General features: G+C 44.0%; 1 protein-coding gene and 1 long non-coding RNA gene across 6 annotated transcripts; both read right to left on the bottom strand.

Annotated features, from left to right (window-relative positions):
* Nucleotides 1-545: 545 nt before the first annotated feature.
* LOC113036532 (olfactory receptor 52E4-like) lies at nucleotides 546-2084 on the bottom strand. Its single transcript, XM_026192940.2, has one exon. It carries the CDS (start codon nucleotides 2082-2084, stop codon nucleotides 1146-1148), a length of 939 nt encoding a protein of 312 aa, XP_026048725.2. The 3' UTR covers nucleotides 546-1145.
* A 2574-nt stretch (nucleotides 2085-4658) lies between these two features.
* Nucleotides 4659-14353, bottom strand: LOC113029522 (uncharacterized). Of its 5 annotated transcripts, none has more exons than XR_013901211.1 (3): nucleotides 13620-14353; nucleotides 5637-10763; nucleotides 4659-5092 (listed from the first exon to the last, which is right to left on the bottom strand). It is a non-coding gene; the product is annotated as an uncharacterized LOC113029522 (long non-coding RNA). The 5 variants fall into 5 exon arrangements; XR_013901214.1 differs by having other exon boundaries at nucleotides 5637-10760; XR_013901212.1 differs by lacking the exon at nucleotides 13620-14353 and adding an exon at nucleotides 12955-13613.
* Between the last annotated feature and the right edge of the window lie 12293 nt (nucleotides 14354-26646).

Genomic DNA, 26646 nt, shown 5'->3' with positions numbered 1-26646 from the left:
TTTAAGAATCTGTCACAAAGGTGTCTTTGTGTCTGATCTTATTGTATATCTATGTGTAGAAATTTCCTTTTCAGAGTGCGAAATTATGGGAGGAGCCGTAAGAGTTGCTGCTAGCAGTGCTCAATTATTTGGAATGAGAGGAGGATGTTACCAATACAAAAAAGCATCTTCTTTTACTGGGAGCCAAGTTACTCGTGTCATTCCTTCCAAATGTCCCCCACACAGAGCAACTTTTTTTGTTCGTTTGTTTTATGCCTTTTTGATATAGGATCACTTAACAAACCAAACTGAAATGTCTGTGAAAATACAGCAGTCCACTCTCTTAGCTATCTAAACTATGTTAGGCTGGTGTTGGAGCCATTCATTCATTTTGATCATTTTTGAAATGTAATAAAAACTGATTGCTTTCAGGTATTAAATACTATCCTTAAATGGCCTGTATTTGTATAGCGCTTTACTAGTCCGTAAGGACCCCAAAGCGCTTTACACATCCAGTCATCCACCCATTCACACATACATTGGTGATGGCAAGCTACATTGTAGCCACAGCCACCCTGGGGCGCACTGACAGAGGCGAGGCTGCCGGACACTGGCGCCCCTGGGCCCTCTGACCACCACCAGTAGGCAACGGGTAAAGTGTCTTGCCCAAGGACACAACGACCGAGACTGTCCAAATCGGGGCTCGAGACGGCAACCTTCCGATTACAAGGCGAACTCCCAACTCTTGAGCCATGATCGCCCTTAGTTTCCAAACACCTGATCAGACACAACTGAAGGTCTGGAAACGAGCAAAAGTATTATTGAGGGATAAAGTTCAAATAAAGTTGATTAGTTTTTGTTGATTAAAATATGATTGTTTACAGCATAGCAGGAAAAAGGCATACTGTTGCTCACAGACACAAAAACAGTTACACTAAAAACTTTTGTTCTAAATTTTGTATGATTTTAATTGAATAGTTAAGGTGCAAATATCTTGTGTATTCTAAAAGTAAAATAATTCTCACTTTTGTGCCAGAATCAAAGTGCATGGTTGGTGTTTCAACCATTTTGTAAAATAATGTTCTGAAAATTTACACCGACATCAGTTAGGGGTATTTCTGTGTTTATCTAAAAATAAATAAAAAGCACACTCAGTTCACAAGATCTCAGTAATATGTGTAAAACTTTTTGAAAATCTTAAAGAGCTTTTGTTTAATTTCTTTTGTTCTAAGAAAGTACACAAAAGGATTTACAAGACATGGACCGAGGACTGCACCAATTAATAAACCTTGGCGTTCCTCAAGAGTCAATACCACACCAAACCTGGTGAAGATAATGCGCACAAACGCAGGACAGTAATGAACGATTGCACAAATTAAGTGACTCACAAGAGTGCTCCCCATTTTCTTTTTTTCATTATTTGAAGATAATTTTACAAAAAGTAAGATTCCACAATATGAAAGACAAATGAAAACAAAAGTGAAAAATAAAATAAAAAATGCTATAATGGCAGCGTCATTGAAATATTTTTCTGGGTTAACACAGGTCGTTCTTATTACAGCAGCAAAGTCACAGAAAGTGTACCTAAGCCTGGAGCTGCAGTGTGGGAGGGGGACAGCTGTTGCAGGCATGTAACACATAAAAAAACAGTTAACAAACCACACGATAAATGTAAGAACAAGAACACGTGTGTTTGTTAAATAACTGTGATACTGGAAAGGATAAATTATTGCAATGAATCTATCCAATGCCATAACTGCTAAAACAAATGACTCCATCGCTGTTCCCAAATGGAAAACACACATTTGAATTAAACATGCCATATAGGATATAGTATTAACACCTGCGAGTAGAACCCCAATCATTGTTGGACTGCAACTGGAGGTGTACATTATATCAACAACAGCAAGGTTGCAAATCAGAAGATACATTGGTTTATGTAATCTCTTGTCAGAAATAATAAACATGATATTTGCCATATTGGCAAGAACAGCAAGAAGATAGGTTATTAGGATAACCACGCCAACAGCAATAGGTCTACTGAGTGTGTCAAAACCACCTATAATAAAGTGTGTTACATTGATTGAAGTATTCTGTGAAGACATATTCTGTTTGGAAGTTGAAGAGGAGAAGAAAAAAGGCAAAGCAAATATTGATAAAATACGTAGTAAATCTTTATCAGACTTCACAAAATCCTCTGAGCTCAGTCAAACAACTTTGCTTTTACTGGGAAGTATTTGAACCTCTCGTTTTAAGGCTTATAAGAACAGTAAGTTTTGATTGGACAGCTCCTTCCTCCAATCAAATTAGACATAAGAATGTAAAATGTCTATATTGCATCAGATATTGCAAAAAGATAATGTCATCCCCTAAATGACAGGATAACGGTTGATTGGAAGTTAATTCTCACACACTTACAATAATCTCTATTTTGATTGTTTTCAGTGGATTTTGTCAAACCATTTGGATCAAATAACAAAACAAAAGCTCAAAATGAAAGAAAGCTTGGTCTTTGTTAAATGTGTCCCACTACATCTCTCTAACACTACACCCTCTTAATGGCTAGTACAGATAGAGAAGATGGCGAGCCAACTTCATAAAGGAAAGTAACTTTGTGTCATGTTAACATGGCTGTCAAAAAAATGTACCGAGGGCTACTGTGCCTGTGTGCCAATTCAGTGGTTACAATAATACATTTTATTTAAAAGCGCCTTTCAAAACACTCAAGGACACTTTACAGAACAAATATGGAACCTGACCTCCATTATCAAATCATGTCTCCCTTTTTAAGGATTTTTCTTGGACCAGTGGAAAGAGTGGAATGACTGGAAAGCTGCTCATACAGGGTGTGTAAAAGCCTGTATCAATAAAACACATAGCAAGGTGCAATGGCGTGTGTCTGGGTCCTGATTCTTGTCAAAGGCTGAGAGAAGCACTTGAGAAAATGTGGAGGGTGAAGGCAACAGTGGTCCCAGTGGTAATGGGAACACTCGGGGCAGTGACCCCAAAGCTAGGTGATTGACTCCAGCAAATTCCAGGAACAACATACGAGATTTCTATCCAGAAGATCACAGTTGTAGGAACAGCAAAGATACTGCGCAGGACCCTCAAGCATTTAATGTGTAATTGTGTCATAAAGATGCTTCCGTATCCAATCGTATGCAACTATATGAAACAATCATTAGATTGCACAATTTGTTAAAGAGTAGTTACCTAAAACTGAAAAGAATAGTGTTAGATCTTCTATTTGTATGGCTCTGGATACTCTGAAAAACAAAGTCTAAAAACATAAGTACTTGACTGACTCATATAACTCTGAAATGCATACGAAATGTCATATCAGTACTTAAGAACATTATTTAGGGGCTCCAGGGATCCACGGCAGGTGGGGAGTAATGCACACTCCTCATTTGCTCCACTATCCTCGCTCCTCACACTCCACTCCTTTGTACACTTGCTCCGCTCTTGTACTCCGACACACTCCTCACAAACACACTACACTGCTCAGTCCAACACTCACGCTCAGGCATCCAGGAAAGGACTGGAGAGCACAGACTTACAGTTTTTCACGATTGCTAAGACACATTCCTGAAAAGCTGCTCTCCTTTTCCCCAAACTGTGAACACAAAACCCAGTTTTCAACCTACATTCACAAAACCTCTGACTCTTTTTGCAAAACCAAACTTTCACCCCAAAACAATTCAATCTGTGCTCAAAATTGAACTATGCTGTCAAATCATGCTTCAAGTCAATCTAAATTATATACTCTACTGAGTACGTAGAAATAAAGCACACAAATATAAAAATGAAGTACAAAGGAAAAAAGTGCATTACTCCGCCACAGCATCATTTCTCCATACTGGGTCAGGCCGCAGGACTTCATCTATATCACAGGCCACATTTTCTCTGGCCTGGCAACGGGGGGAAAAAAACCCCTGGCATGCCATATCCAGGCTTGACATGCCTCCACGCCCATGTCACCACAGGCCAGTTCCATGGTTTGCAGGAGATTTACCCTGGTGTAAGGTTGGCGTTCATATACCTTCCACCGCCACGAGGAGAAGAATTCTTCAATGGGGTTCAGGAAAGGGGAGCACAGTGGAAGGCAAAGATTGATAAAACCTTGGTTCATATTGAACCACTCCCTAACCTGGAGGCCCAAACATTGTCCCAAACAACAACATAGATGGGCTGCTCATCCTGCTGCCCTATCAGAGCATCTCGCATGTGATTGAGGAAGATGAGGAGCTGGTGAGTGTTGTAGGGCCCTAGGTTAGCATGATGGTGGACAACACCATGATTGCTGATGGCAGCACACATGTGCAATGTGACATTGCATTGCATTGACAGGTAACTACCTGTTCTCTTCTCTTAGAGAGACACGGTGAATCTACTGATGTTTGGTTGTACCCTTTGTCCGGCCTTCTTCATTGTCATACCATGGACAAGAACATGGTCAATCACAGTGAAGGAAACTGTTTCCAGGGCCTACTCCGTGGATCGGCTTCCTCCGAGGCGTGGACGTCTATCAGCAGAGAATGTACCTTCACCTATCAGCAGAGAATGTCCCTTAGTCTGTAACACAGTCAAATATATTCTCAAGTAATATTCAAGCATGCCATTCAGCGTGTTAGTACGAGCTCGGGAGCAGCTTGGGAGAACAAGAAAACAGAGACTGCTTTAGATTGTCTTCCCAAAGTGACTCAACTTTATTCACAAGTACAACAGTTTATATAGAGGGACAAATTCATGAGACAGCAGATTATCAGTTTAAACCAGTACAGACCAAGATAAGGCAGCGTCTTCCTGCCCTTGGGTGAAGAAGCATCCTTTGTGTAGTGTATCAGTTCAGCTACAATTGTGATTATCTCAGCGACATATTTTCAAGGCACAAAACGAAGAGTTCTTACATTAGTGAAATCTGAAACAAACCATTTGGCCTTCAACAGGCGTCTAAAAGATTAAGAAACTAATGTAGCTGAGGGAGTGATCTCTGTGGTATTTCAACCTTGTACCAGCCTGTGATTCTCACACATCAATTCTTGGGTCAAAGAGAAAAATAACTAAAACAAAGGGGCCTTATTGAATGACAGAGTTTTCCTGCATAATGTCACTATAAAACAATATCCAGTAAATGCTCCCATGGTACTAAAATACCTAACAGTTCCACTCTTTTTTTATTATTATTTTTAAAAAAAATAATAACTCAAATAGAAAGGAAAAATCACAAATGTAATAATATAATATAAAAAGCAAATCATAAAATGTAATAGTTCACAACCTAATGTTCAATATACACATCAGGAACATCATTGGTAACATCTGGCACATCCTCAGGATCAATTTGTGCTAATTGCAAATACATTGAAGTAGCTGTACTAGTAGCTATACGGGTTATCATTGAGCGTACACAGGGTATCACACAACAGGCAATAATCATCAAAAACAAAATAATACATGCTACAACTGTTACAAAGGCTACAATGAGTTCCTTCCATTTTCCAAACGTGTCCTGCATCCACTTGTCTAGCCACTGACCGTGACCTGTATTGGCTCTTAGTTCTATCTGCAATGCTTCAAGTTTATTCATAGCTTGTGTAAATGAACCGTCAGGGGCGGTATTATTGGGAATAAAAGTACAACAAAAATCTTCAAACATAGCACAAACACCTCCTTTCTCAGCTAACAGCATATCTAAGGCCATTCTATTTTGCATGGTCATTAAGGAGGCAGCAGACATCTGTTCTCCTAGGGCTTTAAGGGCCGTATTGGTCAAATTAGTAAGTCTTTGCTGATTGTAATAAACATAATTGATCCAGCCTACATTTTTGTTTACCTGTATCCACGGTAGTATTGAGACAAACCCTGCTGATATTTCTCCTTGTGCCTTTAATTCATTTGGTATCCCGCGTGGAACTCCTATAGCATCTATGTAAACGTTATGTGAATAAGCGGAGCGTTCCGTCCGTCTGCTGGATACAGGCAGATCCGAGGTTTGTTGTATCAGTAGTTCTTGAGCTAAAGTTACTAGACCGCAGGTACCGGTCCAATTAACAGGTAAGGCTAATCTAAGAGTATTATTGCACATCCAATAAGCATGTGGGATTGGTCTGGTCAGGCGCGAAGCTGTAAAGCCTTTTAATATGCCTCCCCAGTACGAGTCGTTTAGTGTGTTGGGCGAATGCAGGATTGTTGAGTTATCTGAATGCGTACTTATATATGCATATATATAAGAAAACATATGTTTATATTGTGTCCTGTCAACACTCGCTGCTAGCCATGTTTCGTTACAGCGTGCTCCTGGAGAGTCAGAAAAGAACGTATAGTTTTGTGTGTCATAATTTATGTTTTCAAGTTTTGGTCGGTGTATGCATGTCATCAAGATATTTGGGTGATGGCGCACCTGTGTTGGGGGCGAAAGAGGTTCAGTGCGGTCTTCGGGGCGCTTCATTTGGTTGCAGGGGTGGGTAGAATCATTAATCATGCTAACATCCTTACTAGAGACTTGTGCTGTGTATATGAATAAACAATCTAAAGGACTTAGTTCTACTCGCAGCGCTTCAATCAGGGTTACCGTTAAGGGCCCCTTTTTATCATTTTTGAATAGCATCTTTGTTAAGGGAAAACCTGAAATTGGATATCCCACTATGACCTGTTCTGGATTACCCTTTGAACAGACATAACAGTTACTGTTTCCTAAGTCACGAGCGGCTGTTCTGGCATTGTCATACCAGGCGTTAGTTCCTGTTCTAGGGGGTGCATAAGATGGTTTATTGGTGGTGTCTGTGTTGCTTTCTACTGATTTTAGAGAACGTGACGAGTGTACTAGGTGGGTGTCTTGCCAAGTGGAGCATGAGGTATTGTCAGCAAAATGTGGCTTGCAGAAACGTGAACAGGGTTGCACTTTACAATACGAAATAGTAAATAAAAATCCTAAGATTAATGCAGTAGATATGATTAATAACCTAAATATATAAAAAAGACAGTTCTTTAGTCGTCTCCTGGCCTGGTCCCAGGTTCGTGTGATGACAATGGGCATTTCATTTTCTCCATTATCAGGATGAAACGAGTCTATCTTTATCAGGTTAGACATTGTGTGGTACTCTAGGCTTTCTGTTCCTGCTGGATGTTCGAGTACCTTGTTGTTGTTCAGGCGGGGGATCAAAGGGCTTTCTGAGTCTTGGCTCTTTCAGGCGTTGTGTGTTAATCAGTGATTGTGTGTGTGTAGGTGGATTGGATCCGGGCGCTGGCTCGCCTGAGTCGTCATCTATAGGTGTATTGAATCCGGGCGCTGGCTCGCCGGAGACGTCATCTACTTGATCCGACGCCTTAGGTGGTTTGGTGGGGCTGGTCTTAACCCTGCTGGCATGAATCCACTGAGGTTGTCCGTCTGTTAGGATGCTGGTTCTCGTCACTGCAAGTACAGTCTGGGGGCTGGAACACGCGGCCTCCCCGAGTGCCCTTGGTTTTAGCGACTGTACCAATACCGCATCTCCTGGTTTCCACGGATGGGTTGGATCTATGGAAGGGAGAGGCTGAGAGAGACAAACTTTCTGATAGTTATTATTCAGTGTTTCTACCAGGTTATGAACATAGTCAGACAATGCAGTGTCTATGTCCCCTTCCAATAGCGGTGCCCCTCTGGAGGCTGACCATGGTGTTGGAAACGGTCTTCCCATGATTATTTCAAATGGAGATAATTTGGTTGCTGCGGATGGAGTCATTCTAATCTCGCAGAGGATTTGAGGAAGTAGTTTGATCCAGGTCATTCCTGTTTCTATCATTGCTTTAGTCAGGCGATTTTTTATGGTCCTATTCATTCTTTCTACAACTCCTGAACTCTGAGGATGGTATGGCACATGATATTTCCAGTCTATTGCTAGAGTTTTAGCACACTTTTGAATTACTTCTGATGTGAATGAAGGTCCTCTATCACTGTTAATTTGGTGAGGTATTCCAAATCTGGGTATTATTTCATTGCACAACTTTTGACAGACTACTTCTGCAGTTTCTTTTGATGTTGGGTAAGCTTCTACCCATTTACTAAATTGGTCCACTATTACCAGTAAGTACTTGATGCTTCCTTGTGCTGGCATGTGTGTAAAATCAATTTGTAATGTATGAAGTGGGAAATCTGGTTGTGGTAAATGCTGATGTTTTGCTTTTGGTTTTCCTACATTAGTTCGTGCACATGTTAGACAGGTTGCTAATATGCGTTTTACTGCGTGTGATGTTTTCTTGATTACAAATCTTGATTTTATTGCTCCTATTACCCCTCTTTGTCCGACATGACTCACACCGTGAAAATGGCGGACAAGGATTGGCAGTAGTGAAGATGGGAGGGCAATCAAACCCTCAAGGTTTTTGTATAAGCCGTCTCTGTCATCTAAGGTACAATCATTACTTTCCCAGTAAGCGTAATCTAAGGCAGAGGCTTGCTCTTGTATAAATTTTAGGTCAACATTTGTTTCTAAATAGTCTGGGAGCGTGACAAGTGGCAGCTGTAAAGGCAAAGATAATACTTCCCTTCTGGGTGGTTGCTGTGAGGCAGCAGCTGCTTTCGCGGTTACGTCTGCAAGAGCATTTCCCACTGCTTCGTCTGTGTCAGCCGTGCTGTGCCCCTTCGTTTTAACAACTGCAATTGCCGATGGCAGCTGTATAGCCTGCAAAAGTCTTTGAACAAGGTCAGAATTAGCGATCGATTTTCCATCAGCAGATCTAAATCCTCTTTGTCTCCACAATGTGCCAAAGTCATGCACCACACCGAATGCATAACGGCTATCAGTGTAAACTGTTACCCGCTTATCCACATGTAACTCACAGGCGCGTATTAAAGCCATGAGTTCTGCTTTTTGTGCTGAGTGAAATGGTAATGAGTGAGCCTCTAGTATGATGTCAGGCAATGTCACCACCGAATAGCCACAAAGAAATAAGTTGTCATTTGGTTTTGAACAGGACCCGTCCACATAAACAATGACTGAGTCTGGGATTGGTGTCTGCTCTAAGTCTGGGCGTGGTGCTGTGGATTCCTGTATACGTGTCATACAATCATGATCGTCAGGGTCGTCTGAACCATCCTGTCGGTCAGAAGAACACAGCATACGAATGAGTAAGTGTGCTGGCGAATTGGGTGTGCTGCTTGCTTTTATAGTGAGATTTGCTGTTGAAGTCAGTGTAGCTTCATAACCTGAGTGACGTTGTGCGGTCATGTGTTGTGTAGTTATGTTTGCTAGAATGGTCGTGACCTGGTGATTGGTGTGTAGAATAGTGTCATGTGAGAGTGTGAGCTTCTCGCAGTCCCTTATCATGATAGAGCAAGCTGCTACTGCTCTCAGGCAGGCCGGCATCCCCTGAACTACTGCTGGCAGCACCTTTGAGTAGAAGGCTACTGGACGGTAGCCACAGCCATGCTCTTGGGCCAATACACCTGCACAGGTCGTGCCGTTCTCTGTGACGTACAGGTGGAACGGTAAGTGGTAGTCAGGCAGACCCAAACAAGGGGCGGAGGTCAGCGCTCCCTGTAATGCATTGAAAGAGGCAGTCATTTCTGTGGACCACAGTATTCGAGGAGGCTTGTCTTTTTTGCAGCATTCACGCAGAATGTAGTCATGAAAAGAACAGTCTGGTATCCACTGTCTGCAATAGTTCACCATGCCTAGGAAAGACAGCATTTCTTTCTGTGTAGTGGGCTTAGGGACAGAGGTCACAGCTTTGACCCTGTCTGTAGTCATAGAACGTTGTCCGTGAGACAGTGTAAATCCCAAATATTGAACAGAAGTCTGACAGTACTGCATTTTCTTTGCTGATGCTTTGTGGCCAGTCTGTTGGAGGTGCTGGAGTAGCATGTGTGTGGCAGTTTGACATAGTTTTTCACTATGAGCACAGAGGAGGAGATCATCTACATACTGGATCAGAGTACAGCCCTCTGGAGGAGTGAAGCCGTCCAGGGTAGCACGTACTACCATTGAGAAAGCCGCAGGGCTGTCTACCATGCCTTGGGGTAAGCGAGTCCATGTGTACTGCTTATCTCTATGTGTAAAAGCAAATATCGGCTGTGTGTCTTTATGCACAGGCACTGAGAAAAAGGCGGAGCACAAATCCACCACAGTAAAATGTGTAGCTGTTGCTGGAATAGATGTCAGTATGCTGGGAACATCTGGAACAATAGGTGGCAGAGGCATGATGACTGCATTAACTTGCCTTAAGTCTTGTGTGAAACGCCATACGCCAGGTTTGTTAGGCTTTGGCACAGGATTGACAGGAGTGTTATATGGAGATACTGTGGGCTTTATTACTCCAGCTGTCAATAAATCTCCTATGATGATGTCTAAGGCTGCGGCTTTTTCAGCGGAAATGGGATATTGCTTGACATATACCGGCTTGTTGTTTTTCAGCTGAGCATGATAAGGTGTACAGTCAATAAATCCTACATCATTCTCACCTCTTGACCATAATGTCATGTTTTGATATTCAGCTGGCAATGTGACAGCAGAGATAGTACAGTGTATGGGGTAGGTTAGATCTAGGTGTTGACATGGTGCAGTGATGTCATAGCCTATGTCTGAGTTATGTGACAAAACCACTGTTTGGCCTTCACTGGTGTGAGCAGTTATCATGTTGTTGAACAGTGTGAGAGAAACAAATATGTGGCTTCCAGGCATGGGGCTACCTGGTAACGGTGTTTGCACATGTTTTTGACACAGAGTGTGACGTGGGATACCAGTCAGATGGATATTGAGTTCATTCTCCGCTGAGGCGTCCAGCTGACACAGAGGCTGTTCCTTCTCCATGGTGTCGGTGCATAGGGCAGAGAAAACATAGCTGTTATCAGTATCTGCAAACATTTCACCCTTTGTGTTAAATGAAATACACAAGTTCATTTTTGCCATTAAATCTCTGCCTAATAGATTCACAGGCGAGTTTGGAATAATTATGAATGGATGATATGTAATTTCATCTGGTTTTGGGCCCCAGCGTGTTTTTAGAGAATGAGTTTTGGGGCATTGCACTAGAGTTCCGTTTATTCCCATGGTGTTGATGCACACAGAGGAAACAGGCCCACTATAGAATTTTCCAGACAGTGAACTTTTAGTGGCTCCACTGTCAACTAAAAAGGAATAAGTCTTTTCACCTATCTCTATATCTAACATGGGCAAGCTTTCTGTGTTACGGGACAATTGCAAATGCAGCATCGTGTGTAGTGCTTCACACTGTCCCTCATCATCACCTGGGCCTCCCTATTGTCGGTCCAGTCTTTCGTTATCATATGGGTGGGGATTAAAATGTGGATTATAAGGTTGCTGCCTAAGTGCAAAGGGGCCATTATTTTGATGTGATTCCTGTCTGCGTTGCCAGTTACCTTGTCTGTAAGAGCTCTGCTTACGCCTAGTGGCAGGAGCTGGTCCTGTGTTCTGTGGTTGAGATCTACCTGCTGCTGATTTGCATTCCGTCCTCCAGTGTCCTATTTTTCCACAATAAAAACATACGTCTCCACTCCTATCTCTCCTTCTGAAATCTCCCTGCTGCGCTTGTTGAGGGGGCGGGGCCCCTGCATACATCATTTTTTCACTTTCCTCTGAGCCTTCAACATCAAAGTTCAACAACATCTTAACACTTTTAGCCTTCGTGCTGTTGGGGAAAAGATCTGCACCAGCTTTTGTTTTGACAAGTGTGATAAAGTTCTTTATTTTCATGTCATAGAGATTATCAGTGGCAGTCAGCTTCAATAGTTGTGAGCATTCTGGATGAATATTGTTTAAGAATGTTGTTATGAAAATCTGATCATTTCCTCCTTCAGGCATGCATGCCTCATTAGTCCAGCAGTGTGTGAAACGTTTCATAAAAACTAGAATGGATTCATCTGGCTTTTGCTTACACATGGTTACTGCATTTAAATCAATTTTATCTCTAGACATTGTGAGCAGAAATCTCTTTAGATTTTGAAAAAAGGCTGTGATTTTGTCATCATTTATCCACAAAAACGAGGTGGTGTTGGCTGCTTGGTCGTTTTTAGGGTCTAGTTCCTCTACTTCTTCAATAAGCTGAGATTCAGTCACACCTGGGATTCGTTGACATAATATATATCTATAGTCAGGCCCACCCAAGTGGTGGTATCTGGTACTTCTCTGTAATGCAGAAACAAAGGCTGTAGGATTTTGTAGAGGATCGGGAAGTTCTTTAATGGTTGCTGCTAACTCTGAAATTTTAGGGGGTTGAATGCAACACATGTCCCCTATTATCATGAACGGGAGGGAGGTGCTGACGTCATTAAATTGTGATCCCTGCTTTTCTTTATAACGGGTGTTTTTGTGGGGGCCCTCTTGAGTTTTTTCCTCTTTTTTCTGCTTTAAGTAGTTCCTTATTAAATTTCTGGTGTTAGTTATTGCTTTTGGCACAGTTAAACCATTCGCTACTCTAGTGTGGCGCTGAACATGATTATCTATGACAGAAACGGCTTCCTGCAGTTCGGCTTCCGTACGTTCAGTTAAAGGATCTTTCATGATTTCCTCACACTCTGTCATTAACTGTTTTGTTTGCTTTTTATGTTCCTGTAACTCTCTTTCTCGTTCAGTGTATTCTCGTTCCTGTCTTTGATCTAGGTTAAACCAGTCATCTTCTTCTGATTTAGGTGTCATTTCAGTGCCTTCCTCACTCTTTTGGGATTCTGCTGTTAAATCAGGATATACGCGCTGATGACGTGCAGCCGCCGCAGCAGCTATTAATTCTGTTTTTTCATCATAAGGCGGCGGAGCCGTAGGTTGAACGGATGGGCATATAAGGCTAGTTTTTTCTGCAGTGGATTTACTAGAGCCTACACTGGCTTGATTTAAAGCATTTACGTCTGGCTCGGGTCCTTTTTTCCATAGTGGTAGCATGCGATTGGTCACATCACGACATTCTATCATATATTTTTTACAGGACTTTTTAATCAGTCTACTTTTCTTATCACAAATAGTATTTAACATTTCTACTGACCTGTTTTCTGGCGATAATCGTTCGGGATAGGGCTCCGGAAATACATTAGGATGCATTAAAGTTATAGTTCTTAAGTTCGAGACGAAATCAGTCACGTAAGCACTTCCGCATGTTCTGGATACGTAATCATGGAAGTCTTCATTGATTCGCGAGCGTGGGTTAAACGTAACCGGAAGTGGGAGTCGTACTGAGCCGCTATTTGTGATTTTATATTTTATTTTTTTCGGTTTTACAGTTAATTTTGAGTTTTTATCGGACCCGTCTAAGGTCTTTGAATTATTCTGACCCATGGTCAGTGATTTCCAGAGGGGTTTAGACGCTTTGAAGGATTTAAGTTAGTATCTATTTTTGCTGTGGCACACCTGAGGTTACTTGATTTTTTGCTAGCAATTTTATGTTTTTAGTGAGCAACTTCTCACTTTTTAACGAGCAACTTCTCGTTTTATGACCCCAGGCAACTTCCTGTGTCCTTTCTGCTTTTATTTTACAAAACAACAGGCAACTTCCTGTGTTTCTATGTGGGCCACTAAATAAGGCTCCTCAGTGTATCCCACTTGTTACTATGTGGGCCACTGAAGAAGGCCTCGTCAGCGTATCCCGTTTCTATGTGGATCACTGAGAAAGGCATAACACAGTCTTATTAAAATAAAAAGACAAGTGCCTACCTTCGTCAGGATCCCACTTCTGACACCAAAATTGAAGGAAACTGTTTCCAGGGCCTACTCCGTGGATCGGCTTCCTCCGAGGCGTGGACGTCTATCAGCAGAGAATGTACCTTCACCTATCAGCAGAGAATGTCCCTTAGTCTGTAACACAGTCAAATATATTCTCAAGTAATATTCAAGCATGCCATTCAGCGTGTTAGTACGAGCTCGGGAGCAGCTTGGGAGAACAAGAAAACAGAGACTGCTTTAGATTGTCTTCCCAAAGTGACTCAACTTTATTCACAAGTACAACAGTTTATATAGAGGGACAAATTCATGAGACAGCAGATTATCAGTTTAAACCAGTACAGACCAAGATAAGGCAGCGTCTTCCTGCCCTTGGGTGAAGAAGCATCCTTTGTGTAGTGTATCAGTTCAGCTACAATTGTGATTATCTCAGCGACATATTTTCAAGGCACAAAACGAAGAGTTCTTACATTAGTGAAATCTGAAACAAACCATTTGGCCTTCAACAGGCGTCTAAAAGATTAAGAAACTAATGTAGCTGAGGGAGTGATCTCTGTGGTATTTCAACCTTGTACCAGCCTGTGATTCTCACACATCAATTCTTGGGTCAAAGAGAAAAATAACTAAAACAAAGGGGCCTTATTGAATGACAGAGTTTTCCTGCATAATGTCACTATAAAACAATATCCAGTAAATGCTCCCATGGTACTAAAATACCTAACACACAGTAGCTCTGATTTCATCTGATACTACTGTTCTTTGTCCTCGACGACCCCCTCCACCACCTTGACCTGCTCAACTTTCTCTCACACAAACTCCTCTTCTTGGATTTCTATCCATTGTAGTGCCTCACAAACCAGTGCTCTGGCTGATATGTACCTGTTACGGCCGCTGGCCTCAGGTGGCCCCGCCTTCCTCCCTGGAATCTACAGTGCTCCAGGACTCACGGGGGATTGGCTGGCCCGGACATATGCCCGCCCCAACTTCATGCGGATCCGAGCCTGTCAGACTACACACACCATTGGCTCCCGCAGGAGCCTGGAGTACGACGGACAAGTGACACAGCTGACTGCAGTTATGACAAGTGACACAGCTGACTGCAGTTACCTGATAGTATAAAAGGCTGAGGAGTCTTCATTCGTCGAGGGACTTGTTGATTTGAACAGACTGTACAGAGAGTCCCTCCCTTTTGCCTTCTGCCTGTGTTTTGTGTTGCCTCCTGCGAGACGTTTAGTAGAGCAGTGCTCTACTGGTGCTATTAATCGTGGTGTTTGTTTAAAGTTTCTCTGCTGCCTAGTGAGTTGTTTCACTAACGGATTTCAGTTGTGTTAATAAACCTTATGTTTGTCGTCCTATCTAACTCCTTGGTCTCTGGGCTCGTTTATGTTACGTCCGCTGCCGCCTAGCAGAGCCGGGCCGTAACATAAGTGGGGGCTCGTCCGGGATCCCTCATAGGGGGTCTTTGTTCCTGGGAGTGGGGGTCAAAAAAAAAAAAAAAAAAACGTAAGAGAAATTGAATTTGCTAAAGATTAAGCACTATGTCGGCTGCGTTTTGTTTACAGCGCTTTTTAGCTGCCCCGTCTCTTGAGATTATTAATAGCTGTCGCAAGAATGATTTGCTGCAAATTGTGGATCACTTTCAGCTGCAGGTTTCGAAAACTCTCCGTAAGAGTGAAATAAAAGCCTTAGTGGTGGACAAGTTGGTGGGTGCTGGGGTGCTTCTAGCGCCTGTTTTGCCTGTGGTCTCTGGTGTGCCAAGCCAAGCTGCCGTAGTTGAAGAGGGCCAGAATGGTTCCAGTGGGGATGGTGAGGGGGATGAGCGGGGAAAAACGCCGCGCACGCTTCCTCGCTATGATCCACTCTCTTCTGGGAGTTCCGAAGGGAGAGAAGGAGCTCGGCTGAAGGTGCGGCTGGCACGTCTCCAGATGGAGGCTGAGGAGAAGGCTCAGAACCGGCGGGTTCAGCTTGAAATAAGGAGGCTGGAAATAGAGGCAGACAAGGCCGTTAGGCTCCGACAGCTTGAACTGGAGTCACAGTCTCAAGCCTCATCTGCCTCTGCTGTCCATTCCGGTCCCACCTCCACGTCCACTTCTGCTTTTAAAATTGATAAGTGCATTTCTTTAGTGCCCACTTTTAGAGAAACTGAGGTGGATACATACTTTGCAGCATTTGAACGTATCGCTGGTGCGCTGCAGTGGCCTAGCGAGATTTGGCCTCTTTTGCTACAGTGCAAACTGTCCGGCAAAGCTCAAGAGGTGGTGGCTGCTCTTTCTTTAAAGGACAGTTTAGATTACTCGTGTGTTAAAGCAGCTGTCTTGAAGGCATATGAGCTGGTTCCAGAGGCCTATAGGCAGAGGTTTCGCCAGCAAAAGAGATTGCTGTCGCAGACTTATGTGGAGTTTGCAAGAGAAAAGGGGGTTCTCTTTGATAAGTGGTGTGTTGCGTCAAAAGCGACTGACTATGACGCTCTGCGCGAACTAGTTTTGTTAGAGGACTTTAAGAAATGCATTCCTGAGCGTATTGTGCTGTATTTGAATGAACAGAAAGTGACGTCACTCACATCTGCTGCTGTTCTTGCTGATGAGTTTGTACTCACTCACAAAGCCTCATTTACTGACAGTGAGAAGCCACGGGTTAGCCCTGTGCAGCAGCGCCACACAGCTAAAGAGTTTGGGTCCAGGGAACACCGTGAATGTTTTTACTGTCATAAAACCGGACATGTGATTGCTGACTGTTTAGCATTAAAACGCAAAACATCACATGCTCAGCCACCCAAAGGGGTGGGTTTTGTAAAAGCTGAGGCCCGTCACGAGGACCATGAGTGTGGTGGTAGGGTGCCTGACCCCTGTTTCGAACCATTCATTTTTTATGGCTTAGTATCGCTAACAGACAATCCATCCGAGTTAAAACCTGTGCGTATTTTAAGGGACACTGGAGGTTCTCAAACTGTCATCCTCTCAAGTGTATTACCATTTTCTGCTAAAAGTGAATGTGGTTTTAATTCTGTTCTGCGGGGGATAGAGATGGGTTACGCTCCTAGACCAGTTCACAGAATTTTTATTAAATCTAGCCTTGCTACAGGATTTTTCCCTGTTGCCGTTTGCCCGGCCTTGCCAATTGAGGGTGTGGCCATGCTGTTGGGCAACGACATCGCAGGAGGGGTAGTGCTCCCTCGTCTGGAGGTTTTAGACAACCCCCTGAATCAGAAAACTTCTGATGTGTCTATGCACCCTGGGCTGTATCCAGCCTGTGCAATTACTCGAGCACAAGCTCGGAAAGATACTGATATTGCCCTCTCTGATTCTGTGTTGATGTCCTCGTTTTCCGGGGAGAATGATGTACCCACTAACAGAAACAATGTTCTGTCACCTCCAGACTCTGTGACGCCTGAGGAGCCTGATCCATTTCCTAAGGACTCTGTACTGCCCTTGACTAGAGACCAGCTGTCAGCAGCTCAATTAGCTGATGAAACAATAAAGAGCTGTTTCAAACGTATGGTAAGTGCTGAGCAAGCCAAAAAGGAGCAACAAGCCTATTTCATAGAACATGATGTTCTAATGCGTCAGTGGTCTCCACCAGGTGCAGAAGGTGCAGATTGGAGTAAGGTCAAGCAGATTGTAGTGCCCTCTGCGTACCGGCAGAAGATCCTGGCCCTTGCCCATGAGAGCCAGTGGTCAGGACACTTGGGCATCACAAAAACATACCAGCTACTATTAAAACATTTCTTTTGGCCTGGTATGAAGCGTGATGTTTCTAAATTTTGCAACAGTTGCCATGTATGTCAGATTGCAGGTAAACCCAATCAGGTCATACCCCCAGTTCCGTTGTGTCCCATTCCTGTAGTGGATCAGCCGTTTGACCATGTCATAGTAGACTGTGTGGGTCCACTACCTAGAACAAAATCAGGAAAGCAATACCTACTCACGATAATGTGTGCCGCTACCCGCTTCCCCGAGGCTGTCCCGTTACATAAAATTACAGCGAGATCTGTCGTTAAGGCGTTGACAACCTTCTTTTCAGTGTTTGGCTTGCCTAAGGTCGTACAAACCGACCAGGGCTCGAACTTTCAGTCTAAGGTATTTCACCGTTTGGCACAAGCTACCCTAACTCTCAACTTAGCTAAGTGTGAGTTTGCCAAAGCTACTGTGACGTACTTAGGCAGGGAGGCCGGACGTGGACAGGTCCGGCCCATAGATGCCAAAGTGGAAGTGATTAAACAGTTTCCCACGCCTACCACCAGGCGTGAGTTACGTCGGTTTCTAGGGATGGTGGGCTACTACAGGAACTTTTGTAAGAATTTCTCCTCTGTAGTAAAGCCATTGACTGACCTGCTCAGCCCAAAGGTTGAGTATAGCTGGTCGAGTGAGTGTCAGGATGCTTTTGAGAGTGCAAAAGCCCTCCTCTGCCATTCTCCTGTGTTAGCTGCACCTGATTTGACGCGACCATTCAAACTCGAGGTTGATGCCAGTGCTGTCGGGGCTGGGGCAGTGCTGTTGCAAGAAGACTTGATGGGTTTGAACCACCCCGTTTGTTACTTTTCCCGCAAGTTCAATAAAAATCAGTTAAACTACTCCACCATTGAAAAGGAGACCCTGGCTTTGTTGTTGGCTCTTCAGCACTTTCACGTGTACCTGGGGTCCAGCATGTTGCCTCTTGTCGTGTACACAGACCACAACCCACTTGTGTTCCTGGCGCGTATGTTTAATCACAACCAGCGCCTTATGCGCTGGGCTCTGTTGTTGCAGGAATACAACTTAAGTATCCACCACAAAAAGGGGACTGAAAATGTTTTAGCTGACGGTCTGTCCCGTTTGTAAACATGTTTTACTGCTTTTGTCTTTTGTTGTTGTTTATGCTCTGTAACGTTGGCTTCAGCCCAACATAGTTGGTATTTTAAGGGGAGGGGTGTTACGGCCGCTGGCCTCAGGTGGCCCCGCCTTCCTCCCTGGAATCTACAGTGCTCCAGGACTCACGGGGGATTGGCTGGCCCGGACTTATGCCCGCCCCAACTTCATGCGGATCCGAGCCTGTCAGACTACACACACCATTGGCTCCCGCAGGAGCCTGGAGTACGACGGACAAGTGACACAGCTGACTGCAGTTATGACAAGTGACACAGCTGACTGCAGTTACCTGATAGTATAAAAGGCTGAGGAGTCTTCATTCGTCGAGGGACTTGTTGATTTGAACGGACTGTACAGAGAGTCCCTCCCTTTTGCCTTTTGCCTTCTGCCTGTGTTTTGTGTTGCCTCCTGCGAGACGTTTAGTAGAGCAGTGCTCTACTGGTGCTATTAATCGTGGTGTTTGTTTAAAGTTTCTCTGCTGCCTAGTGAGTTGTTTCACTAACGGATTTCAGTTGTGTTAATAAACCTTATGTTTGTCGTCCTATCTAACTCCTTGGTCTCTGGGCTCGTTTATGTTACGTCCGCTGCCGCCTAGCAGAGCCGGGCCGTAACAGTACCCTCACATCATTAGCCACAAGTGTGATAAATTTTGAGTTGTTGTGTTCAACTGGTTACACCTGAGCTTTAATTGTGTTTGACTTTTGCCACCTGTGCTCACCATTATGCAACACAGGTGCATCACAATGACAATGTGTTGCAAGATGTGTTTACACAGGTGAAAAGTGCTTATGGTTTTGCCAAAAGAGTGACTGATTCAATAAGTGGGATCAGGCAACTGAAAACTTTGGTTCAGACGGAGTTTGCATGGAGGCAGGACCCAAACACAGACTCAATACGCCAATTCAATTTCAATTAAATGTTCTTTATATAGTGCCAAATCACAACAATAGGTGCTTTATATTGCACATTAGATCGTACAGTAATAGATACAGAGAAAAACCCAACAATCATATGACCCCCTATGAGCAAGCACTTTGGCGACAGCAGGAAGGGAAAACTCCCTTTTAACATGAAGAGTACGAACAGGTATGAACAGGTACGATTCAATGCAGAGAGGTCTACTAACACATAGTGAGTGAGAAAGGTGACTGGAAAGGAAAAAATCAATGCATCACGGGAATCCCCCAGCAGCCTACGTCTATTGCAGCATAACTAAGGGAGGATTCAGGGTCACCTGGTCCAGCCCTAACTATATGCTTTTATGCTGGTTTCTGAGTTTTGCAGCTGGGGTGAACAAGCATCAGCATCAGGCTTTGAAATGAATTAAGAGTCTGTCTTGGTTTTTCGTTGATTAATAGGCAACCAGGTTTCTGTAAGGCAAAGTAAATCAATTTGTTGATCAATTATTAAATCATGTATTAACAGAGACCTGGAGGAGAGAGACCTACTATTTAATAATCCACATTTCACTGTTTACTCTTTGGTTCAGATGTGGATACTGTATTGTTCTTTCTTTGTGATTTTTTATGTTTGGGAGCTGACACAGTCTCTATGGAGATGGGTTTTGGGGGGATAAGAGGAGGAGAGAAGCTGCAGAGAGGCATGTAAGACTGCAACTCTGCTTCCTGGTCCCAACTCTGGATAGTCATATTTTGGGGGGTTTAATAAAGTTGTCCATATTTCTAGAAATGAGAGCTGCTCCATCCAAAGTGGGATGGATGCCGTCTCTCCTAACAAGACCAGGTTTCCTCCAGAAGGTTTGCCAATTATCTATGAAGCCCACATCATTTTTTGGACACCACTCAGACAGCCAGCAATTTAAGGAGAACATGCGGCTAAACATGTTACTCCTGGTCTGATTGGGGAGGGGACCAGAAAAAACTAGTTTTCAGTTTTATTTGTCATATGCAAGTTAGCACAGGGTCAACATTGCAATGAAATGTGTTACAGAGTCCGACATCGTTTTGGCAAAGTTACACACAGATTCAATATTGATTTTACTTTTACCAATGGATTTACTTTGCCAAATGGATCATCGTGGCACTGCCGTATTGGTCCATTTGGTCGATCTTTGTTTTTATTATTTATTATATTTTATTTTCAGATGTTACAGACGGGACAGACATGAGTGAGAGATAGGAAAGGGAGAAAGAAAGAGGAAGGAAAGGAAAAACAGAAGGGGAGAGGGACAGTGAGAAAGGGGGGGAGAAAAAAAAATCTCCTGGATCACCTGTTGAGAGAAGAATAGAAAACAAGCAAAAAAAGACAAAAAAAAAAAAAGAAACAAAGCAACATACTAAACACAACACCAATACTAAATATTCAATGTTGTTGTGCAGCACGCAGGACAGATGTGCTTCGAAGTAGCAGCCAAGAAAGGTGTAATTTGGGTCTACGAGCAGTGAACACCCGTGTGCATACCTGTGTGGATCAGCGCGCTTGTATTCCAAAGGTTTCTCCATGTAACGATCTGCTAGGGAGTGTAGGGGGGCCACAGCCCCGTCCTCCAGGGTGTGAGGCAGGTATGGAGGAGATCAAAACTCCAGACATCCAGAGGCCCCCAGAACACAAGAAACCATGGAAGACCAACAGAGGGGCAGCCGCGCCACTGTTCCAGTAAGAGCTGAGGAGAGTCCCAGATGAGGGTTCACTCAGCAGCCGCGGAGCAGAAGCCAGGGGGAGTTGCAGTGACGCGCCCGTGAGCTCCGCCGGCCGCCAGCTGTGCCTGAGTGACCGAGCACCAGGCCGAGAGGCCGGGGGCACCCCACCCCCGAAGGGGCCCGAGCGAGCCCGATAAGCGGCCGCCAAGGAGTGAGCCGGTGTGTACCTGGATGCCCACCCCCAGACACAAAGAACCACCAACGCACCGACACCTGAGGGAGTCCGCCACCGGCAGGGGAAGTGGTGGTAGGTGGAGATAGGCCTCCAAACCTTGGAGGGCCTGAGGTGTCCCCAGAGAGGTGGCGTCTGATACCCAACCTGACATATAGACACAGACATACAGGCACACACAGACACAAACATCCATTCCCCCCCTCATGCTCTCATATGCACTCACTCCACACTCAACCAACGTGGAGACAGACATAAAGAGACGCTGTACACACGATCACACTCCCCAAGCGTACTCTACAAACCGGGTCTAGGTACCCTTGCCCCTGGAGGGGGGAACTGCACCCAGACCCAGGTGGTGTTACCCTTTTCCCTGCGGTGGGGAGAGGCAGACCACCCCGACTCCGTAGCAGCAGGGAGGCCCCACACTCCAGACCGCAGTCGGACGGCCAACTCCACCTAGCCCTCCCGCTCCAGCAGGCCGCAGAGAATGGGGGTGGGAGAAGACTCCAAACCTCCCTCCACCCGCTCATTGTAGTGTTGATGCATGTGTGTTCTAAGGTGCAATTAAAACCCAGGAGGGCATGGAGCTACCTGCCAAGGAGCAGCAGGTAAGCGCATAGTCCCTCCTGATAGCCCTCAATGTCTACGTGTATTTAAAATTGAGAGGTGGGCAACGACGCCAGGGGTGAGGTGTACACCCTGATGGTAATTTGGATTCCGTGATTGTGCCCACCCCCAAGATCCTATATGTATGTGTAATGAGAGTGTGAATAATGTGAATGTCTAAGTTGTGGGATAAAATTGAGGCAGAGGCAGCCAGAAGGGGACGGGGGGGGGTAGCCTCCTCTGCACCCTGGTTACAGTCTGCCCCAGGGCAGCTGTGGCTACAACCATAGCTTGCCTCCACCAGTGTGTGAATGCGAGAGTGAATGAATAGTGGCACTGTAAAGTGCTTTGGGTGCCTTGAAAAGCGCTATATAAATCCAATCCATTATTATCATTATGCTATCTTTGGCTGCACCAGCTACAGAGGCCTAGCTAGCTACAGGTGAATGAAGGGTGCGAAGCCGAGTCTCCAATTCAGGTATCCTGGCCTCCAGAGCAGCAAATATGCTAAATTTGTTACAAGTATCACTACTGCTAAAGGAGGCCGAGGAGTAACTAAACATCTGACACAATAAGCAGGAAAGTGCAGGAGGGACAGGTGAAGAGTCCATGCTGCTATCGAGTGGGCTGCAAGCTATGCTAAGCTAGCGAAACAGTAAAGACACAGTGAGTGAATACTTTGGCTATAAATTAGGTAGTGAGTACACAGAAAGTGTGCTTCGGATGAAGCACGTGAAGATTATGCTATGACAAAAAGAATGTATCTAAAAGTTTTTAATTAAATTGCTAAGCAGATAAGCCACTCAAAAACACCACGGTGTTTGAGCAGGAACAGGAAGTGATACTCTACCGAAAGAGAGTGAACACGAAGTGACAGAGCCACCCTGTCACTTGTCCTCACCAGTGGTTAGGTGGCGTTGATGTTGTGCAAGTGTGAGTCGTGAGCGCCCCAGTTGCATGGACTGTTCTCCCTTTTCACCATCACCATATACCGTATTTTCACGACCATAAGGCGAGCTTAAAAGTCTTAGATTTTCTTCAAAAAGTATGGCGCGCCCTATAGCGCAGTGCGCCCTGTGTGTTGTAAGGAGGACGTAGTAGAGAACACCATGAGAACGCTAAAGTGTGAAGTGTGGGCGTTGATCGTATATACCGGACAATCGCACATACCTGTATAAAAGGACAGGTATGTGCATTATGTGGAACATCATTGTTTTAACAACCCTGAAAATGGCAAAGAGACACGCTTATGAAGCACAGTTTAAACTGAAGGCCATCAGCTATGCGGAGGAACATGGAAATCGAGCAGCCGCGAGAGAATTTAAGATTAACGAATCGATGGTTCGCAAACGGAGGAAGCTAGAAAACAAGCTCCGGCAGGTCAAGAAAACGCAGCTGAGTTTCCGCGGACATAAGGTGAGGTGGCCCGAGTTGGAGGAAAGACTCGAGCGGTGGATCATCGAGCAAAGAACGAGCTCCTACTGCAGCAAACACATCGGCGACAAAAACATCCAGCCCAGCCACATCACAAACATGGACGAGGTCCCGCTCACTTTTGACATCCCGGTGAGTCACACTGTGGAGAAGAAGGGGACCAACACGGTAGCGATACGCACAACGGGGTATGAAAAGTCTTCTTTCACTGTTGTGCTTGGCTGCCATGCTAATGGACAGAAACTGCCACCTATGGTGATTTTTAAGCAAAAGACTTTGCCTAAAGAGAAGTTTCCAGCAGGAATCATCATTAAGGCAAATGAAAAGGGCTGGATGGATGAGGAAATTATGAAAGAGTGGCTGAGGGAGGTGTATGTAAGGAGACCAGGAGGTTTTTTCCACGCATCACCATCGCTCTTAATCTGTGACTCTATGCGTGCCCATCTCACAGCCGATGTGAAAAAACTAGTGAAACAAATGAACTGTGAGCTTGCTGTCATTCCGGGAGGCCTGACAAAGGAACTCCAACCGCTGGGCATCGGTGTGAACCGCCCGTTCAAAGTAAGGCTGCGAGCGGCCTGGGAGCGATGGATGACCGATGGAGACCACAGTTTCACCAAGAGTGGAAGGCAGTGCCGGGCGAGTTACGCCACAATTTGCCAATGGATTGTAGATGCTTGGGCTAACATGTCTGCTGGCACTGTTGTTCGAGCTTTCGCAAAAGTCGGCATCATTTCCGAGGAGCCGCACGGCACGGAAAGTGACTCTGACAGTGAAGAAAGTGAACTTGGCATGTTTGATGGAGATTTAGCGCAGCTGTTCAATTCAGACACAGAGGATGAGGACTTCGATGGGTTTGATTGATGATAAAAATGTGAGTACCAAACTTTGTTTTGCTCCTGCTTTATTTTTAAATATGCACACTTGTATGCTTGTATGTTGTTGATGATGACGATTACTGGTAATAAAAATGTGAGTACCAAACTCAGTTTTGCTCCTGCTTTAGTTTTAAATATGCACACTTGTATGCTTGTGTGTTGTTGATGATGATGATTACCGGTAATAGAAATGTGAGTAAGGTACCGAACTCAGGTTTTCTCCCGCTTTATTTTTAAATACGCATACGGTACTTGTATGCGCCCTATAATCCAGTGCGCCTTATGTGTGTGTTAAATACAGTAATGGCACACATAACTGAGACTGCGCCTTTTAGTACAGTGCGTCTTATGGTCGTGAAAATACGGTACGTGTGCGTCTGGGTTTGGATATTCCGTCACCTGGTAGTGAGTCCACAGGTGCCAGCGGCTCCCAGAAACCACGAACCCACATACGCCGGCAAGCCTGGAGGCAATCATCCGCCCGGATGCATAGTCATGAGAGCATATAGAGAAAATGGCAGTTCACGCATAATTAGCTCATCCTCACACATTATTTAGAAGAGTGCTTTTGATTGCTTCCTGACCCTGACCTGTTTCTTCGACCAGTATCCAAAAATGAATTGAAAAGTCGGACACGCTCCGCTTACCTTGATTGAGGTTTAGTAATTGGTGAGAGGCTGCTGTTGCTATGGATCCCTTGTCAAAAACATTCTTAAATTTAGCCAAAAAATCTGAGTAAGAGATTTCAAGGTTAGTAAGTAACATGACTTGTGCCCACTTCAGTGCACGGTCGCGCAATAACTGGGCGAAAACGGCAAGTTTAGCTCCGTCATCAGAGGTGCCACTATTGGCGAAACAGAAGCAAACATTATGTTAAGAATCCTGCACATTTATCCAACTCACCACTAAAAGGTGAAATATGTAAATATGTGTAAAATATGCATGGTTTCTGTTTATGTAATCAAAAAGGTTCAATTAACTCCTTTGTTGTTATCTGAAATAATATTAATGTTATATTAAACACACTTGTTGTCAGCTGCAAAACAATATAAAATGCACAGCAAAATGTACTGAGGTCCATGCAAGAGTTTTATATTAAGACATCCCACGACATGAAGGACAGCAAGAAAAACATTGCCGCTCATGACAATAATGTCTCAATCTTTGTACTAGGACATCATATGAAACTCAAACTACATATTTCCATTCAAGTACGCATGAGAGATATGTGTTTCGAAATGACAGGGAGCGTCTAGAACATGTGCAGCAGGCGCAAAAAATGACGCACATGCAGAGTGCAGGCAGCCAACACAACACAAATTTTGAGCTATTTGCTCCAGATAGTGGTCAATGCAGTGCTTGGAATGCGTGTCATGTCTGATGTGAAAGGGCCTTAAGAATGACATTAAATGTAAATTACTTTTGTACTCTGTACTGTTGTTTGACTCCTTTGCAAAGGTAAATAAAAGACAACTTGGTTATGCGCATGTTGATTTCGATTAGAATGCCTCAACCCCATCAATCCATTTCCTTCTACTTATCTAAAAGTCTGGAGCATATCCCAGCCACGACAGGGCAAAGAATGCCCTGGACTGGTTGCGAGTCACAGTGGCTGACACAGAGAGAAAGACAACTCCATATATATTTTCATACTTGTGGCCAATTTAGAACCAATAATTAACTTTCCATGCAAGTTTTCTTGACTGTGGGAGAAAGCTGCAGTACCATAGAGAATTCCCCCAGGCACAGGGAGAACATGAAACCTTTAACCAGGAAGACCCCAGTGGGCTGGTTGAATTTAATTTAATTGGCTCACAACATTTATTACTTACTTGACTACTTGACTTTGCTTGTTTTTATCCTGATAACAGCAATTTATTTTTCAGGCATCCTGTCCTTGTTTCAGGGATTTTGAGTCATTCTGCGCTCCAGATGGATTAATTATATTAAAAACTTTAATCGCGTTAACCGTGTTGACAGTGTTAACATTGACAGCCCTAGTTTGCTTGTTTGTTTTGGGTTTTTTTTTTTTTAATTTTGCGAGCTGGTTATTAGGTGCTGCTCCAGCCAGCCAGAGAATTTCTTCCAGGTGTGCCCACATAGAGCAACTTTTTTTGATCGTTTGATGTCTTTTTGATATAGGATCACTTAACAAACAAAACTGAAATGTCTGTCAAAATACAGTAGTCCACTAGCTTAGGTATCTAAACTATGTTAGGCTGGTGTTGGAGCCATTCATTCATTCCATTCATTCAAAAGAATTACCCATATGGAAAAGAAATAGTAAAAACTTTTTTTTTTTACTTTCATGAGTAAATCATATAAGGCTTACATGATTTACTCATGAAAGTGGCCACTTTCTCATTACTTTCATATATTGTTTTAGTAAGTATCCAAAACATACAAGTTTCATTATATAATTTT

The sequence above is a fragment of the Astatotilapia calliptera genome, chromosome 14 (assembly GCF_964374335.1).
Source record: "Astatotilapia calliptera chromosome 14, fAstCal68.1, whole genome shotgun sequence".
In the NCBI taxonomy this organism is placed as follows: domain Eukaryota; kingdom Metazoa; phylum Chordata; class Actinopteri; order Cichliformes; family Cichlidae; genus Astatotilapia; species Astatotilapia calliptera.
This window is presented reverse-complemented; position numbering and strand designations above follow the sequence as displayed.

Bases quoted from the DNA above. Each gene is read 5' to 3' on its own strand.
- LOC113036532 (XM_026192940.2), bottom strand. From the start codon at position 2,084: ATGTCTTCACAGAATACTTCAATCAATGTAACACACTTTATTATAGGT.